The 17,773-nt window shown below is 44.9% G+C and overlaps 1 protein-coding gene across 1 annotated transcript in view; it reads right to left on the bottom strand.

The window, feature by feature from the left end:
• Positions 1–5,338: 5,338 nt before the first annotated feature.
• LOC148523666 (peptidyl-prolyl cis-trans isomerase FKBP8-like) overlaps positions 5,339–17,773 on the bottom strand; it is a 59,406-nt gene continuing 46,971 nt past the window's right edge. Inside the window, exon 8 of the mRNA XM_088473007.1 lies at positions 5,339–6,274. Coding sequence (XP_088329133.1) covers positions 6,188–6,274 — 87 coding nt within the window. The 3' untranslated portion in view covers positions 5,339–6,187. The remainder of the gene's footprint in view (positions 6,275–17,773) is intronic.

Raw genomic sequence — 17,773 nt, 5'->3', positions numbered from 1 at the left:
CGGCCCGCCCCCTTTATCCCGAGGGCGGGACCTTTTTCTCGAAACCAACCAATGGAAGGGACAGCGCGGGCTCCGTGACGTACACACGCGCGGCCGCACGAGGACACGCGAAATGACTCTGGAACATCTGGGGAGCAGCAGCAGCAGGAAAGGAGGATGCTGGGAAGTAGGGATGGGACATTGGAAGCCAAGAAGTTATCTCCCCCTTGTGGCGTTGTCGTGGATCTTCTGTGCTGTCGCTGGTAAATGATGGTACATGTGAAGAACTAAAAGAACGTTGTCAGTGCAAATGTTTTGCAATACCCCTATATGTGAGACAGGGTATAATGATATATATATTTATTTAGGGGGCCCCAGAGGGCATAAATAATGAGAGTGTAATACACTTAACTGACAATTTTTTCTTTCTAAAAAACGCTCAGAAATTGACAATATTTTTATGAGTGAATTAGGTGAAGAACATGAATTTCAACTTATCCAAAATGATTTCATTTAAAAAAAAAATGTTAAATATAAAAAATTGTAAAAAAATATATATATATATATAGTTTTTATTTTTTTATCAAACATCGGAACATTGGATCACCACCATCGGAACATTGCGACCATCGCAACTTCTCTTTTTACAGGGGCTTCAGTTGAACACGCAGGGAGGGTTCTGAGTACCCAGAAATCCCCCCCCCCCTGACAGACTGGAGTGCAGGCACCATGTTCTTAAGCCCCGCCCCTCGCGGCAAATTGCCACGATTCGCGTGTCAATATGGAGGAGGCAGAGCCAATATGATGTGATCCCATTAGATTCAAGTCAGTTGGCCCCTCCCAATTGATTCATTTTGCAGTGAGGGGGAGGGGCGGGGCCTAATTACATGGAACCAGCCTGCTAGGTCCTGTACTGATCAGATCTGCTGCAAGGTAAGTTTGTTTGTAATGTATATGTGACATACAGTGCCTTGCAAAATTATTCACCCCCTTTGCATTTTTCATGTTTTATTGCCTCACAACCTGGAATTAAAAAAGATAGTTTGAAGGTGTGCATCATTTCATTCACAGAACATGCCTACAACTGTGAAGTTGTGTTTTGTTTATATTGTGAATCAAACAACATTTAGGACAACATAACAGAAAACTTCAGCGTGCATAACTATTCACCCCCCTAAAGTCAGTACTTTGTCGAGCCACCTTTTTCGGCAATTACAGCTGCAAGTCGCTTTGAATAAGTCTCTATGAGCTTGCCACATCTTACCCCAATTGGATTGAGATCTGGGCTTTGACTAGGCCATTCCAACACATTTAAATGTTTCCCCTTAAACCACTGGAGTGTTGCTTTAGCAGTATGCTTCGGGTCATTGTCCTGCTGGAAGATGAATCTCCGTCTCAGTCTCAAATCACAGGCAGACTGAAACAGGGTTTTGCTCAAGAATATCCCTGTATTTAGCACCATCCATCTTTCCCTCGACTCGAATGAGTTTCCCAGTCCCTGCTGCTGAAAAACATCCCCACGGCATGATGCTGCCACCACCATGTGTCACTGTGGGGATGGTGTTCTTGGGGTGATGGGATGTGTTGGGTTTGCCCCAGACATAGCGTTTTCCTTGGTGGCTGAAAAGTTAAATTTTAGTCTCATCTGACCAGAGCACCTTCCTCCATACATTTGGGGAGTCGCCCACATGCCCTTTGGCAAACTCAAATCGTGTCTTCTTATTTTTATCACTAAGTAATGGCTTTTTTCTGGCCACTCTTCCATAAAGCCCAGCTCTATAGAGTGTACGGCTTATTGTGGTCACATGCACAGATAAACCAGTCTCTGCTGTGGAACTCTGCAGCTCCTTCAGGGTTACATTTGGTCTCTGTGCTGCCTCTCTGATTAATGCCCTCCTTGCCGGGCTGAGAGTTTTGGTGGGCGGCCCTCTCTTGGCAGGTTTGTTGTGGTACCACGTTCTTTCCATTTGATGATGATGGATTTGATGGTGCTCCGGGGGATCATCAAAAATCCCGGGTTGATGCGCGTTCACATGCAAAAGCCCAGTATTTTCATTTCAGTGTATAAGGGGTATAATTCTCTTTTGTCTGCAGCCCTTTATACTGTTAATCACCCACTTCTTCTGCAACCCCTCCATTCCATCAGTCTCCCATGAGTCTGTCCTCTTATGGTGTGATTCTTTTTCCACTAACCATTCCTTTTTTGTCTCTACTTTTGATCCCACCTTTCTTTCTTCCTACCTGTTGGTGTCTCCCAAGGGTCTGTATTTGAACCCGCTCCTCTTTTACTTTTATACCTCTTCCCTTGGAAGCCTCATCAGCTCCTTCGGTATGCAGTAACACCTCTATGCTGATGTCACTCAAATATACCTCTCCCCCATGTGTTTTGACGGAAATCTAAGCATACCTGCTCAAATCAATGCCAGCATCACCACCAAAGGGCATCATTCAATGCTCTCCAACTGTTTGATGTGGTTTCTAAATTAGACACAGAGGGGGTGATGCAAAATTGTTTGCAAAATGGCCATGAATTACGAAATTCACGCAAAAATGGCATATTTATAACTAAGTGCAGAGCCGGACACATCTCATGATGTGAGATGTCTGGTTCTGCATCAGCAGGATATGCACTTGTTTTACACCAAGTCATCATCATTAGAGTGTACTGCCCTCTACCAAGTGTAAAAGATACACCTCCTAACAGTCTTATATGTATGTTTCAATTTATAGAGCAAGTTTTAACCCTATAAGGGTAGTTTCTGAAAATGGTGAAGGGCAGAACAAATGTTGCTTTGCATTGTGCTGTTAGTGGGTCAAGATATATTGGTGCAAAATTTAGCATCTCCTGATTGTGAGAGCAAATAGGTTTGGGATGATTCCTGCTGATTATGGGCTAGACATACTTATGCACTTGGTATTAGTCCCACATGCAAACACAAGATTGACATTTTTAAGGAGATTTCATTGAGCTTCAGTGGGCGAAGATTACAATTTATTTGGACATTTGCTGTTTAGCCTTTTTTTCCACACAAAAGGACGTTCTTGAAGGTGCCATAGAACAAACCATGTACTTTTGTTTTGCACCTTTAAAGTGAACTCTAAATAAACAGATGGGTGCATTGATAGGGATGTTCCAAAACCATTCTAATAGTAACAGAGACAAGATAGGAAATAAGCCCATGGTTCTGTATTGCGCAAACCTGCTGCTTAAATTGCAGGAGGCATACATGGGCTGGAGGAGTCACAAGGAAAGTGGTATTATGCATATTTTATTTAAATTTTAAGATAAGTATGACTTTCATCATATTGTGCTTTATTATGTTTCCAGACATCCTTCACGATGCAGAATGGATTTGAAGCACGTTATTTATTACGATTAAACAGGATTAGTTGTGCCACCTTTGTTTCATCATATACAATTTCTGTTCATATTGTCTATCTGAACAAGGTATAAAATTATTAAATATAATATTCTGTATATGTTAAATAAATATATGGTCTGTCTGTAAGTTCTTATCACAAGTATGAACGCTGTGCTATATAGTTTTGCATCAGTGTAATAGATAATTCATGCTGTCAGGGTCGGGGTATGCTGCTCCTTGCACCATAGGCATGCGCAGGATTTTCACGAGGGGTATGCATGACATAGCCATGCCCCATGATACACACCACTTACCTCTTCCTGGTGCAGCTGGCTGATGGCGTGGAGCAACCGCTGACATCACTGCTGATGCTGATCCATAAAGCCAACAGGTACATGAGCGGGAATGTCGGGAAGTGGGTTAGGGTGCCTAAGGGGGGGTGCACACTACGTGCCTGATTCTGAGTCGGACTGATCTCTAAGCACGGATATAAATGGCGGGTGTTACATACATCGCAGAAGCGAATTTACACATTTTGGCTTTGACAATGAGTTCGCACATAACTACCCTGACTTGTGGCAGTGTCTAGGGAGTTTTACTGAAGTGCTCTGGGCATGTATCATAAGCTCTGCGATTCTGAGTCTTGTGTATAGGGAAGAGAAGACCGGCATAAAATCAATGCACAAGCAGGAACCCCTGCAGTACTTGAATGGAATCTCACATTAGCATAAGTTAGTAAGTCAATTTTCCCTGCTGCCGGCAACTACAGTCACTTTGCATACAACTCATCAGTCCTCACATGTGCATGCTACTATCTATAGCTCTATCTGTAACTTCCTGCCAGTACCTGACACATGCAGCCCTGAGATCATTAACTTTATCACACAAGTGAACAGGTCCCTGCTTCCTACAAGATCAGAATACTCATATTCTGAATTGTGCGAGTGTGAACACTGTGCTTGGTTAGAAGAACTTGTTCATCATTATACCTGTGTTTGTAGTACTGTTCTCCTCCCCTCCTCTATAGAACCACTGGGGGTTTGGGCACTAAAATCACACTACCATGCACCTGTAAAATCATTACGGCATGGAAAAGTTGAGTACAAATGTTGCTCTTTACAGTTTGCCAGTGAAGGTGATGGCAAGTGAGAATAAGATACAGTTACAGACAGGGCTGCCGCTGGGGGAGTGTGAGCATAGCAAGGGGTGCAGCTACGACCCCGCATTCAGTACATATGTGTGCGGTGGTCCTGGCATCACAGGGGTTGTGGTTATGCCTCTGCTGCACTCCCAGCCCTTACAGAGACTTGGGCCCTGTAATCCGTACCAGCTTTCTGCCTTGCTGCGCCACTGGTTACAGATGCCAATAGCACTGGGTAGCTCCTTAAAACTTGGGGCTGTCAGACATGGGACTCCACACCTTTGTCTGAAATATAGGTTATCATTTAGCTTTCCAATGATCTTTACACTTGTATAAAAATATGACTCTCAGTGTTCTTTTCGGAGCACATCAAACTTGACAGTGTATGTGAATGAACATATCCAAAGGGGCTTCAGGACTGGAACAGACCATAACCTAATGTTATAGTGAAGGGAAGGTTGTTGTTGTTTTTTCTTTATATAAAATACATCCAGTGGTCCTCTGAGTCCAAATATAATACTTTATATTAAATAATAACTACAATTACATTATTGTAATGATTGAAAATATAAATCTAGAAACATATAGAAATAATACATGTCACTTCCAGCTGACTCAGGAACTGCATAGTACATTGAAGGCAAGACCATACTACTGATGGAATGTTTCACCAAGAGCGAGGGAATGGTATCAAGCACAGTATCACTGAGGATCAAACTGTTTTGTCACAGAAAGTTTGTTTTTATCAGCTTATGTATTGGAGCATAGACCAGAGGTTCCCAAACGCGGTCCTCTGTTCAGGATTTAGCGATATCCATGGTTGAGCACAGGTGAGTTAATTAGATTTAACCACCTGTGCTCAACCATGGATATCTCCTAAAACCTGAACTGTTGGGGAGCCTTGAGGACTGCATTTAGGAACCTCTGGCATAGACCAATGGCAGTGCTTAGAAATCTGGATTTTAAAAAGCTAACAAAACACTCTAACATTACAATACGAGTACAGTAAAATGATTAAAGGTAATGCTATGTACTATATTGCTGTCATTAGTATTTGCTCTCTAACACTTTCCTCACTGTACAAAAGCAATATAAAATTCCCAGGATAAATTAGCATGAAAGATGGCCCTCCTACAAGATTACCTTTCCAACCCCTGGTTAGCATTATTAATAATCTGATCCGGATACAAAAGAATTCCATTTTGAGTTCAGTCCAAATCGTGCAAACAAGTTGAGCCACATGAGCAGTTCTCTGAAATACTTTTTCTCTTCTGTCAATGTAGTATAAAGTGGATGGAGAGTTATGACAGTGTTCCAGCGCATGGTTATCAAAAGAGCTCACAGTTTCTACACATCTTGTTCTTCAACCGTAGGAATTGAAAAGTCAATGTGCAATAAATGCTGATATGATGCCCAGATTCTTTGTAAAAACAGCATCTTCATCATCAAATAAATAAAAAATTATCTACCATGAACTTTAGTTACAACGCCTTGTTTATGTGTTTTACACCATAAATATCAAACTTTTGTCCGCAGAGGAGTACATAAGCTCTAATTAGGGTCCTCACATCAGATCGATCAGTCTGAAATGTCAGAGGTGATCAGCAAGAATTTTTGCGGAGCTTGACTATTATGCACCACGTATGTCTTGTTTGCAGGCTTTAAGAATAAATAGAATTGAATATTGTTTTATGAGCATTAATATTCAGGTGTCCTGCATTATGATAAAAGCTGCCAGTAGACTTAGTAATGCTGTTGCCAACGATCCAATCAGCAGGACCCTGTAGGTCACCTGAGGACACAGAAAAGCCAGAGGTCAGACACCATGATAATTCTAGAAGAAAGAAAAATGTCTGCTGCATCTACAAAGTTAGCTGTTGCAAGGGGGAAGCAATCGGGAAGCCGACTGCCTAAATACCGGCAGCCGGCTTCCCAACTGTCATTTCCCGGCAAGGGTGAAATGCCGGGTGTCTAGATGTAGACGCCCGCATTTCCCCGACGCCGGGAGACCAGCGCCCGGCATCCTGATCGTAGTGATGCCGGGCGCCGCGGGGGGGGTTAGGTTTAGGGCTCCCGGGGGGGACTTAGGGTTAGGCACCCCCCCGGGAGGGTTAGGCTATGGGGAGGGAGGGTTAGGGTTAGGCACCCCCGGGGGGCTTAGGTTTAGGCAACAGGGAAGGGGGTGGTTAGGGTTAGGCACTTAGAGGGGGGATTAGGGTTAGGCACTTGGGGGGGAAGTTAGGGTTAGGCACCCCTAAGGAGGGTTAGGTTAGTAGTATATACTCACCTATCCACGATCGGGTTTCCAGCGCTGTCGGGCTTCCGCTGCTTCTAACTCTGCTTTTGTTGGGCTGCCGCTGACGGGAATCATACCCATTCCATTGCAAGGAAAGATGTAACTCAGTACTGCAGCCTTCTCTTACCAAACATGTGGAAATTGGTTTCTGTATGCTGCTTACAGCCAACAGTGGAAACTAGAAAACAGAATCTGACCTGCAAGTGATATAAACCTGCAGCATATACATATTTTCATGGAATTATACTATTTTCAGGGCTAGAACGTCCCACTTCAACTGGTTGTCATTCTAAATTTAATTTATTGGTTTGCTCCAACAAAAGTGGAGCATAGGTGATTTATAGTATGACCTGGATAAGAAAAATAACAATACGCAGCAATAATAATAAAGTGCTTCTTGGAGTTCTGCCCACATACACACATTTATCTCTTTGTAATGTTCTGCTATAATTGTATAGTCCAGCGGTTCCCAAACTTTGCTGTATCACAGTGCCCTAGTGTATCAGCATTTTTTCCATGGCACCCCTGGGCCAAAAGTTTATTAATGATAATTTTGGCAAAAATAAAATGTAGCAAATTGTGCTTATATCAGAGGTTCCCAAACTTTTTTTATTCACGGCGCCATAGAGTATCAGCATTGTTTTCACAGCACTCCTAAGCCCAAATTTATTGAGAATTAAAAAAAAAAATTACTAAAGTGAAGTCAATTGTGCTGACCTGTCATCCTTAGGGTCAGTTATATAGTGGTGGACAGGTTTGCGCTTCTGTTCGTCTACATATTTACATTTCATTGACCATAAATAATTTCATTTGGTGCTGGACAACCAACCTGAGGCACCCCTGAAAGAATCCCGAGGCACCCCAGGGTGCCGCTGCACACAGTTTGGGAACCACTGGCTAATATAATACTTACCTTCTCTCCCTTTCGCTGCGGGAGGCTCCTGAATTTTCGGTTAGCCCCCAGCACCCACAGAAGAGTATCCAGATCTCTCACATCCCACTCACTTCCTAGTGAAGTGGGCAGGATGGGGAGATAATTGCCGGGAATCGCAACATAAATGCTGGAAATCGTAGCTCCGTATGGAGGGGGTGGGGCTAAATTATGCAAAACATGTAAAAAAAAATATGTGGACAGAAAGAATCGCATCCCTGTCAATCACCACATAACTGAACCTAAGAGTGAGATAATAGACATACTTACCGACTTATAATATCTCCACTCTGGAGCTGCCTGCAGAAGAGACACGAGCTGGACACTCCAGGGGGCAACAGTCAGGGTGGAGTGGAGAGCAGCAGCCATGCAGGGGAGCAGCAGCAGCCTGTTTCAGTTATGTTTGCATATTTATTAAAATTTTGATGATTTTTATAAATGTTTAGATTACTGGGAAACCCCAGGGGAAAAGCAGGGTAGTAGAGATGCCTCACAGCACTAAGGTCGTTGGTTCGATACCCACTACGGCCCCAACTGTGTGGAGTTAGTATATTCTCCCTGTGCTTGCGTGGGTTTCCTCCGGGTGCTCCGGTTTCCTCTCACACTCCAAAAATATACCGGTAGGTTAATTGGTTTCTAACAAAAATTACCCCTAGTGTGTATGTGAGCATGTGGTAGAGAGTATAGAGTGTAAGCTCCACTGGGGCAGGGACGGATGTGAATGGCCGAATATTCTATGTACAGCGCTGCGGAATATGTGTGTGCTATATAAATAACTGGTAATAAATAAAATAAATAGAGATAGAAAGAACAAGGGCTCCATGTACGTCGAGCACTCATAGGCATTGGCAACAAGAGTAGGTTAGTGCTCCCCCGAAATACTTGCACTGTGTGTCTCACCTTGACTTTGTGCCATTACCCCACTATGAGATCCTAAATGGAAATTCCCTTAAAAAAAGTAAAATGAATGTATTCTGATGTGATTGTGGCTAGGTTAATAACCATATGGGCATAATTCTCTTATAAACCTTGCTCCTTGGCTTTCTAGATAACCTAATTTATCAGTGGATGATTTACTTCGATCCCATGGTAAAGCCTGCACACTATTAACTTATTCCTCCTACACCGCAATGTTTTTAAATAAAATGCATAGGGCCTACTTATCTCCACATAGGAAGTTCTTGATAGGAGCCTCGTCAAATTCAAATTGTTACAAGTGTGGAGCTGAGCTGGCAGACCTATATCATTGCCTTTGGGCATGTCCCATGATTTGTGGTTTTTGGCTCCAGATTCATGCCAACTATTGATAATTTGGTAAACTATGTTCCTTTCAGACCAGAGTGGGCCTTGTTTGGAATACTTCCCCCCTAGTAACCGGGTTACTCAAAGTGGTAGATGCCTCTTACTGGCAATAGGTGCAGCGGCTTGTAAGGCTATCCTGCAGACCTGGGTACACCCCCTTCATAGGCCCACGCAGGGGGGTTTCTGAGTACCTAGATAAACCCCCTGGCTGCCGCTTCATCGCCGCACAGCTAAACAATATATTTTTTTTAATATATAAAAAGAAGGAGCAGCTGGAGTTCAGGCAACTGTGCCTGCTCTTACACGGACTGGGGCTCAGCTGGCTGAATGTAGGGGAAGCTGCAGCGCGTAGCTCCTCCTAGGCAGTTCTGATGGTGCATTGCAAGAAGCTGAGCTGCCGCCGGGTGACTCAGACTGACTGTATTCCTGACGCCCTCTCCTGGAGCCCCAGGTGAAGGTATTACATGTGGGGGTTGCCCAGTGGCAGAGGGGGTTGGGAGTTGCCGTTGGGGTGTTCTCTAAATGATGATGTACTTGTTTGCCTGCGTTCATGTTTTTAAGTGAGAGGTGTGTGTATGTGTCAGTGTGTGTGTAGTGAGTGTCTGTGTATGTGTGTGTAATGCCTACCTGTCCATCAAATACATATATATATATATATATATATATATATATATATATATATATTGTGGTGAGAGGGGTTGTCTCTCACCTGAATTGCCCACATTCTGGTGGAATCAGCTCCCCCCAAGGGAGGCTGGAGTGAAACCTGTGCGTTCTGCATTAGCAGTGGAGGTGTGGAATTCCAGCTTTTCACATTTACTGTACACAGATCCAGCTGGAATAATCACTGGAGCACAGGGAGGGTTTAAAACTCTCATACATCTGATGCTTGTTGTCCTGATGCTGAGTAGCAGCCAGGAAGTAGGGTCACAGGGCCTAAGTCAGACCCGCTCGCGAGCGCTGAGCGCTCACAAGCGGGTCAATGTTGGCCAAGTGCGCATGCGCATGAGGGAGCTGGCTCCGTCATGCGCATGCGCGAGACCCGGATAGCGACGGCCAAGCCGTCGCTATAGGTCTCACTACAAAAGGGGCGTGCTGTCGATGGTGAGTGAGTGGTCACCCACAGCTATGCGAGTGGCCAGGAGACCGCTCTAAAATTCAGAGGGAAGGCCCTGATTCAGAGCGAGCGCTCTGTCAGTGCGTCCGGCTCTGAATCAGGGCCACAGGCCCTGATTCAGAGCCGGACGCACTGACAGAGCGCTCGCTCTGAATCAGGACCATCCTTCCTGATTTTAGAGCGGCCTCCTGGCTGTGGGTGACCATCCACAGCTATAGCGGGCGGCCATCGGGCTTGCGACGAGACCCTTGTGGTAGGGTCTCGTCTGCCGCAAGCCCTTGAGTTCTTTTGGCTCTATCAGAGCCACAAGCACTCCCACTGACGTCACTTGTGATGTCAGTGGGGCTGGCCCCAGACGGTAGGCGTTCCCATGGGAACGCCTCTGTCTGGCCAGCCACGCCCCCGGCATGCCCACCAAAGGGGGCGTGCTTTCACTCACCATCGACAGCACGCCCCCTTTGTAGCGAGACCCATAGCGACGGCTTGCCATCGCTATCCGGGTCTTGCGCATGCGCACGACGGAGTTAGGTCCGTCGTGCGTATGCGCACTGGCCCAACATCGACCCGCTTGCAAGCGCTCGCGAGCGGGTCTGAATCAGGCCCTCAGTGTTGTAGTGCCAGGGTCTAAGGGCTATGCTGGGAGAGCATGCCCAAATTGTGGCTGTATTGGGCCCCATACATCTGCAACGGATTGCCGCGATCCTGCGATGCTGCAACCCGGCATTTCAGGATCACAGAAATCCAACATGTTGGATTTTGGTGATTTGACGTTTGCGATCAAAAATATATCGCGATCGTCAAATCGGGGACATTTAACATGTCAAATGTCAGCGAGCCGGCGACGGATCGCTGAACATCGATGGTGGGTGATGGGAAATTTCTGATCGCATCGCGACGATCCGTCGCAGGTGTATGGGCACCTTAAGTCACTGATGACTGATTAGCACAAGGGGTGCTGGGACTTTTATGTTTGTTTGTTTGTTTATTTTCTGTTACGTGTCTGTATGTGTGCAGGCCTAAACTCACGTATGCTAAGGTGCAGTGTCTAGTGCCAATAATAGACATTGCTTTACCGAGTACCTGCCTGTCTGGATTCCTCATTTCAATACCCCGTGTTACAATATATATACAGGTTGAGTCTCCCATATCCAAAATGCTTGGGACCAGGGTTATTTTGGATAACCGAATATTCCATATTTTGGAATATTTGCATATCATAATGAAATATCTTGGGAATGGGACCCCGATATACACACACAATGCATTTATGTGTTATATACACCTTATACTGAAGGTAATTGTATACACTATTTTTAATAATTTGTGCCTTAGACAAAGTTTGTGTACATTGAACCATCAAAAATCAAAGGTTTCATTATCTCCATCATGCCAAAATTATTCCGTATTTTGGGATATTCCGTATTTCGCAATATTTGGATATGGGAGACTCAACCTGTATATGTAATATTTATTGTGGTTAGATGTTTTTGTTCTGTATTCGGTATTTGGAAACCCCCCTTTCAAAATCCTGCATTTGCCACTGTCGTTCCACCCTCACTTTCGCTTTTCAAAGCTAAGGTACATTGGACCTCTTTCAGAGTCGGTCGTTGCGGCCGCTCGGTCGTACGCCACCGATGTCCGCTAAACTGCGTATGCGTAAAATTCGCAATGCGTGTGCGCAAACTAGCTATTACGATCAGAAATTGCTCTCTGCTTGAACACAGCCAGGTCGTTAGTTTGAGTGACAGGATGAGGCGTTTGTGGGTGGTAACAGGGGAAGGTGCTTGTGAACGGGGGAGTGGAGATCCGAACGCAGGTGGCCTGACTATGCAAACGGCATTTTATGGGAGTGCATAATTAACTAAGTAGTGCCATGGCACATGTGACATAGGAGGCTTTTACACTGACTTGATTGTAGTGCTTAAGAGAGGGTATGGTCAACCTTAAGCTCTACGAACAGCTCCGATGGTTCTCGATGGTCTTGATTAATCCTTATATGCCGGGAGATGACGTGTAATGCGAACGAGAAGGGGGCGTATTTTTAGTCTTACATCCGCATCCTCCCCTCGCTCGTCCAGCTAACGATCCCATCTTGACGACGCAACTTGCGAGCGGTTCATTTGCATATCCGGCCCCTTTTACCTTACGACCGAGCGGCCGCAACGACCGACTCTGAATGAGGTCCATTATTTGTTCAGAATGAGTTGGGTTGAGGTCACCTTGGATAAGAATCTTAAAATGGAAAAATTCTTCCTTATGTGGGAAAGTTATATAGATACGCTTTCTACCCCTATGCGTTCCCAAATTTACTTTTATTAAGAGGGATTCAGGCCCTGATTCAGAGAGTGCTCGCTCTGAATCTGGGCTTTTTTTATTTTGTGCGGCCTCCTGGGCGCTCGCATAGCTGTGGGTGACCTCCCACAGCTATTGCGAGCAGCCAGGATGATGGTCGCGATGGTCAAGACCATCGCGACCATAGGGCTTGCGACGAGACCCTTGTGGTAGAGTCTCGTGGCCGCAAGCCCCAGAGAGCTTCTGGCTCTAATAAAGCCGGAAGCTCTCTCACTGACATCACTGGTGATGTCAGTGGGGCCGCCCACAAACGGCAGGCGTTCGCTTGGGAACGCCTCCGTTTGTGAAGCCACCCTCCGGCCATACCTACAAAATGGGGCGAGCTGTCGATCAACATCGACAGCCGCCCCTTTTGTAGTGAGATTTTCTCTCTCGCTCCGGGGCTTGCGCACGCGCAGTGCGGCCGCTATGCATGCGCAGGGCACACCATCGACCCGCTCGCGAGCGCTCAAGTGCTTGCAAGCGGGTCTGTGTGTAAGGTAAGGTGGGCATCCTTATGTTGTGCTGCGATGGCATAGCGATCGCAGTGGATTAGCATTTCATTGCAGTGAGACTGCGTGCATAATCGCGCCCATGATCGCAGTTACGATCTGTACTGAATGAGGCCCTTTCCATAAATTCTCTCCAGGAACAGCCTGGAGAACTGCTGCTACAGGCCGGTTCGGGGGGCGGGCCGGACTGTTGATGAAATTAGGTCTGCCCCTTTCCTGGAAAAGTCAGTGAATTGCATGTCCGCAAATCGCGTCGTTTAGCCTGACCCCCTCCTCACAGATCCGCAAATTCCCCATTACTAGGAAATGGGCAGGATGCGGGAGATCTGCCTACACTCCGGGAGTATGGGGGGGCTACCCGTAAAATCGGGATCCTCCTGCGACTTCCGGGAGTATAGGAAAGTATGACTTACTCTTATATTTATTATAGTGTTTGTATATTTGACACTTGATGCTTCAATCAAAAAAATAAAATAAATAACTATATGGGCTTGAGCGCATTGGGAGGGTTTCTTATTAAAAAGCAAGTTTTGTGTCACCTTGGTTAAGTCCATAGATCAGGGCTCGACAAAACCCGGGGGCCAGGTCGCCATGTTACGTTGGGGGTGTTACTAGAGCACTGTATAGGGGGGCGCTACTAAGGGCAATGCATAGTGGGGACTACTATTGGGGGCAGTGCATAGGAGGACTACTACTGGGGGCAGTGCAGAGGGGGGGGACTAATACTGGGGGAACTGCATAGGGGGGACTACTACTGGGGGCATTGCATAGGGGGACCACTACTGAGGGAACTGTATAGGGGTGCCCAAAGCAACTCTTGCATCTGGGCCCACCACTCTCTAGTTCGGCCACTGCCGGCGGTGGCTTTGCTTGCCCAGGGTTTTTTGGCTGCGGAGGGGTGGTCTTTCTGGGGGTTGGTTGCCTGGAGAGGCGAGTTAGCTGCTCAATAATGTGGCTGTGGGAGGGTGGTTTACCTAGGGTACCCCGTTAGTGGTGTGGCCATGGGGGTTGGTTGCCTGGGGCGTAGGTGCTCAGTAATGCTGCCCCGGGGGAAGGGGGGGTCTGGCTCCTACACTTTTGTCAAGCCCTGCCATAGATTCACGTCCAACATTTTTTTTATCCCCGTGAATGGGTGGGCTGGGGCCCCAGTGCATTGCTTTGCCCAGGGCCTACACTGCTGTTAAAATATCAATATCCAAATACCGACAGCGGCATCCCGATGCTTGGTATCCCGACAGGGGTTAGGTAAGTATCCTAACCCTCTCCCTTCATCCCTCTAACCCTCCTTTTCTGCACCCTAACCCTCCCTACTCGGCACCCTGACCCTCTCCGTTAGTGCCTACACTTAACCCTCCCCCCTTGGTGCTTGAACCTAACGCTACCCCTTAATTCCTAAGCCTAACTCACCCCCCCAGTGGTGCCTAAACCTATCCCCCCCCCGTCCATAGCCTAACCCTAAAAGCCCCCCGCCCATGGAGCCTAAACATAGCCCTCCCCCCCCCCTCGAGGATAACAAGTAATCCGCCACGCTATACTTACGATCTGGATTCCAGCGTCGGCAACTCCACTACTGTCGGTTTCCGGCACTGGTCTTCTTCCCGGAAGTGGGGATTCCGGCGCCGGAATTTCAAGAGCCAGCATCCCGGCTGTAGGTATCCCAACTACATCCCGCTGTTAGGACGGCTCTTGATATCTGATGGGTTTTGTAGGCTGTCAGATAAAATGTCTGTCAGTCTGACATTTTATCTGACAATGTATGCCCAGTATTAGTTAGAGACTTCCCACATCCCCTTAATGTCATAATGCATATTATTTACCACTGAAAATACAAACCAATTAAACTGTTTTATAACAAAGAAAACAATTTCAATAGCAGCAAAAAAATAAAATAAAAATTAATAATAAATTGTGTTGAATATGTATAAGAATTAAAAACAAGTTTAAAACACAGTAGGAATGAATTTGCTTGTTACCATGAATTAAAAAAGAAATGCAGGGCAATACTGAGAACTCCATTTTGTAATGCTATATAGAGTGTACTTTTATCATTGTTGTTTATTGTTAAGGAAGGAAATGTCAATATACTTATTGTACCACATACAGGGGCCTATTCATCAACACTAAAATAACGTTTTTAAGGACATTTTCACACAAACTTACCGCATCTGTAGGCAGTGCTGCGCATGCGCTGGTTTTACAGATGTAACAGCGCATGCGCAGCACTGTTTCCAGATGCGATAAGGTAGTGTAGGCAGGGAAAAGTATCTATTTCCCGAAAAGCTGTCATCGCAAAAATGACAGCTTTTCAGAATAGATACTTATGGAGAGGTGGAATGATGAATTCCACCTGTAATTAGCTAGAACTCCTTGAGAGTTCTAAAGCTAATTATCTCCAGAGAATTTTTAGGTTTAATGAATAGGCCCCTAAATGTTAGGATATTTTCACATTTCTGGAAGTCCAGTAACTGCTGTTTGTATACACTATCTGTAATCTGGATGTGCTGTTTATCTCCGTATGGGGCCCATTTATTAATCTGGATACGATATTAGCGCCCATGATCGCATTACAGGCTGCACGGGAGTGAAGTGAATGCATCAGCGATCTTTTCACTCCTATGCCGTGCATCCTGCTGCGATCCCTCAATAATACATTCAGGGGATACTTAATATTTGCGGGTATCCCCTGAAAACAGGTGTTATAGGGTAATACACCACAAATATTAAATGATTAATGGGCCTCTATGTGACACCAAGGCAACACCAGGTGGACCATTTGAAATGGTACATATACCTACAAAACACACATGGCCATATGTACTTGAATAGACAGAGGTGGCGGTGTAAGAAATAGCTTTTTCAGTCTTTTTTGGAGAGCGGCATCATTCCATAGTGCATAATGTGGTTCTCATTATTGAGCACCCTTTTAAGATGACTTTGAATGTGTCAGGTAGGCATAAATGCCCTACATCTTTTAATGATTACACCTGTACACGTCGTACTAGGGGCGTAATTCAGAGATTTCCGCTAATACAATTGCAAACTGTCTCTCACGAATCGCAGTTGCGAAAATATGCTAATGTCTACCAAAGCTTACCAGAGCATAGGGACGCTTACTGCTGCCTTTCACATCCATCCGATGTGCATCAGCATAAACATCGGGAATATCAACGCAGATCGGCCAGCCACGCAGCTTCTGAGTGAAGTCTGACCTGTCTCGAGCACTGCATCTCTCTTGACACACTAAGAGGATATCGCAATGGCTAATTTATGCACACCCATGAAATGCTGTTTAAATATCGTTTACTTAGCCACCCCCCCTTACCTCCCTCAAACACTAACTACCTGTCACTCACTTTGTGAGCCCTGCATTCCACCAAATGCAAAAGATCGAAACGAGTGAGCTGCGCTATGCATCGCTTCACGAATAACTGTGCTAAATCTACGACTTTATACCAATTCCTGTGAGCCAAAAATACTAATCCTAAGTGATATTCATCATTACTTCATTTCTGCAGAAGTAGGTGAAAATTTTAAATGTCACCTACTTTTGTACAAATTACGAATTGGGGCCATTTATCATAAAGGTAATGCAGGAAATATAACAGACATCTGTTTACCTTTCACTCATGAAATGGCCTGGCCTCCCTATACACTACTATTGGAAGAAGTCCCGGGTTGCAAAGAGGGATCCTTTCAGATCCCTCCACCCTTTTCCAATGGACAGCATGGTTTTGTGCGCCTGTGTGAACCCTAGTTCACACAGACGCACTAGCACTGTTGAGTCAGACTCAGCAGTGCTAGTTTTCACTGTTACGAAAGTACAGTAGCAGTGAAAACATTTGTGGAAACAGCTGATTTTCAGATCAACTGTCTACATGCCAGAGCAATGATGAACTGACCAGGCGCTCGCCGCAAGTCAAAATGTTTATTATTGGGTGTCTCCAGATCCCTGATAATTAACATAAAGAATATGCCCCTAAGTGCCTAGTACACTGTAAGTGACTTTGTATGCGGCTACGATGCAAATTAGACACTAAACTCAGGAAAAAATACTACCAATGGTAAAATAAAATTAGTTTACATGCTTGTGCAAAAGAAGAGGTGCCAGTGCATCAAATTTGTACTCGGCAAGACTGCCCAACTTTCCCATTGGCATTTGCACATTTTTGCACCCCAGCAGATACCACCATCTTATATTACAAATCCATTGTGCAACCAGGTACAAAATAGTACAAAAGTAGGCACGTGACAACGTTACTGTACACTATAATTACTATGCCATTACTTTTTTTTTTTTTTTTAGAAAATGTGATGCAATATACTGGGATACAATTCCTCTTCATATTTTGCAAGAAATATTTGAGTATGACCCTTCAATATTTTCAAACAGGTCCAGCACTGGCATAGAAACATCCCTGAAACTCTATGATAAACGCAACTCGTGTCTTGTATAGTGCAATTTTATTTGTTTTTAACATGTTCTGCCAATGTTGTATTTTTAGGTGAGTTTAATTCTATCAATATTATCTTATGTTCACTTACGAATCTACATTGATTGTTTTGTATAAGGTATTTTATGGCAGACTGCTATTACATTTTCACTACTTTCTACTGCTTTGTGGTAATCTTCTGCTTCCAGCTTTCATTTGGCATAATTACGTAAATACTGTCAAAAAAGACAATTCCTAGTCTATAAATGGCTCCCTTCTTTCTATTCCCAGTATTCCATACCTAAAGGACATGTCCATTCATCTACCTAAAAAATGTTCAAACTGAAATTCATTATACTTGACCCGACACTT

This window comes from Taudactylus pleione, unplaced genomic scaffold (assembly GCF_031769625.1).
Source record: "Taudactylus pleione unplaced genomic scaffold, aTauple2 ptg000129l, whole genome shotgun sequence".
NCBI classification, from domain to species: domain Eukaryota; kingdom Metazoa; phylum Chordata; class Amphibia; order Anura; family Myobatrachidae; genus Taudactylus; species Taudactylus pleione.
The sequence above is the reverse complement of the archived record's forward strand: the minus strand, read 5'-3'. Positions and strand labels throughout refer to the sequence as shown.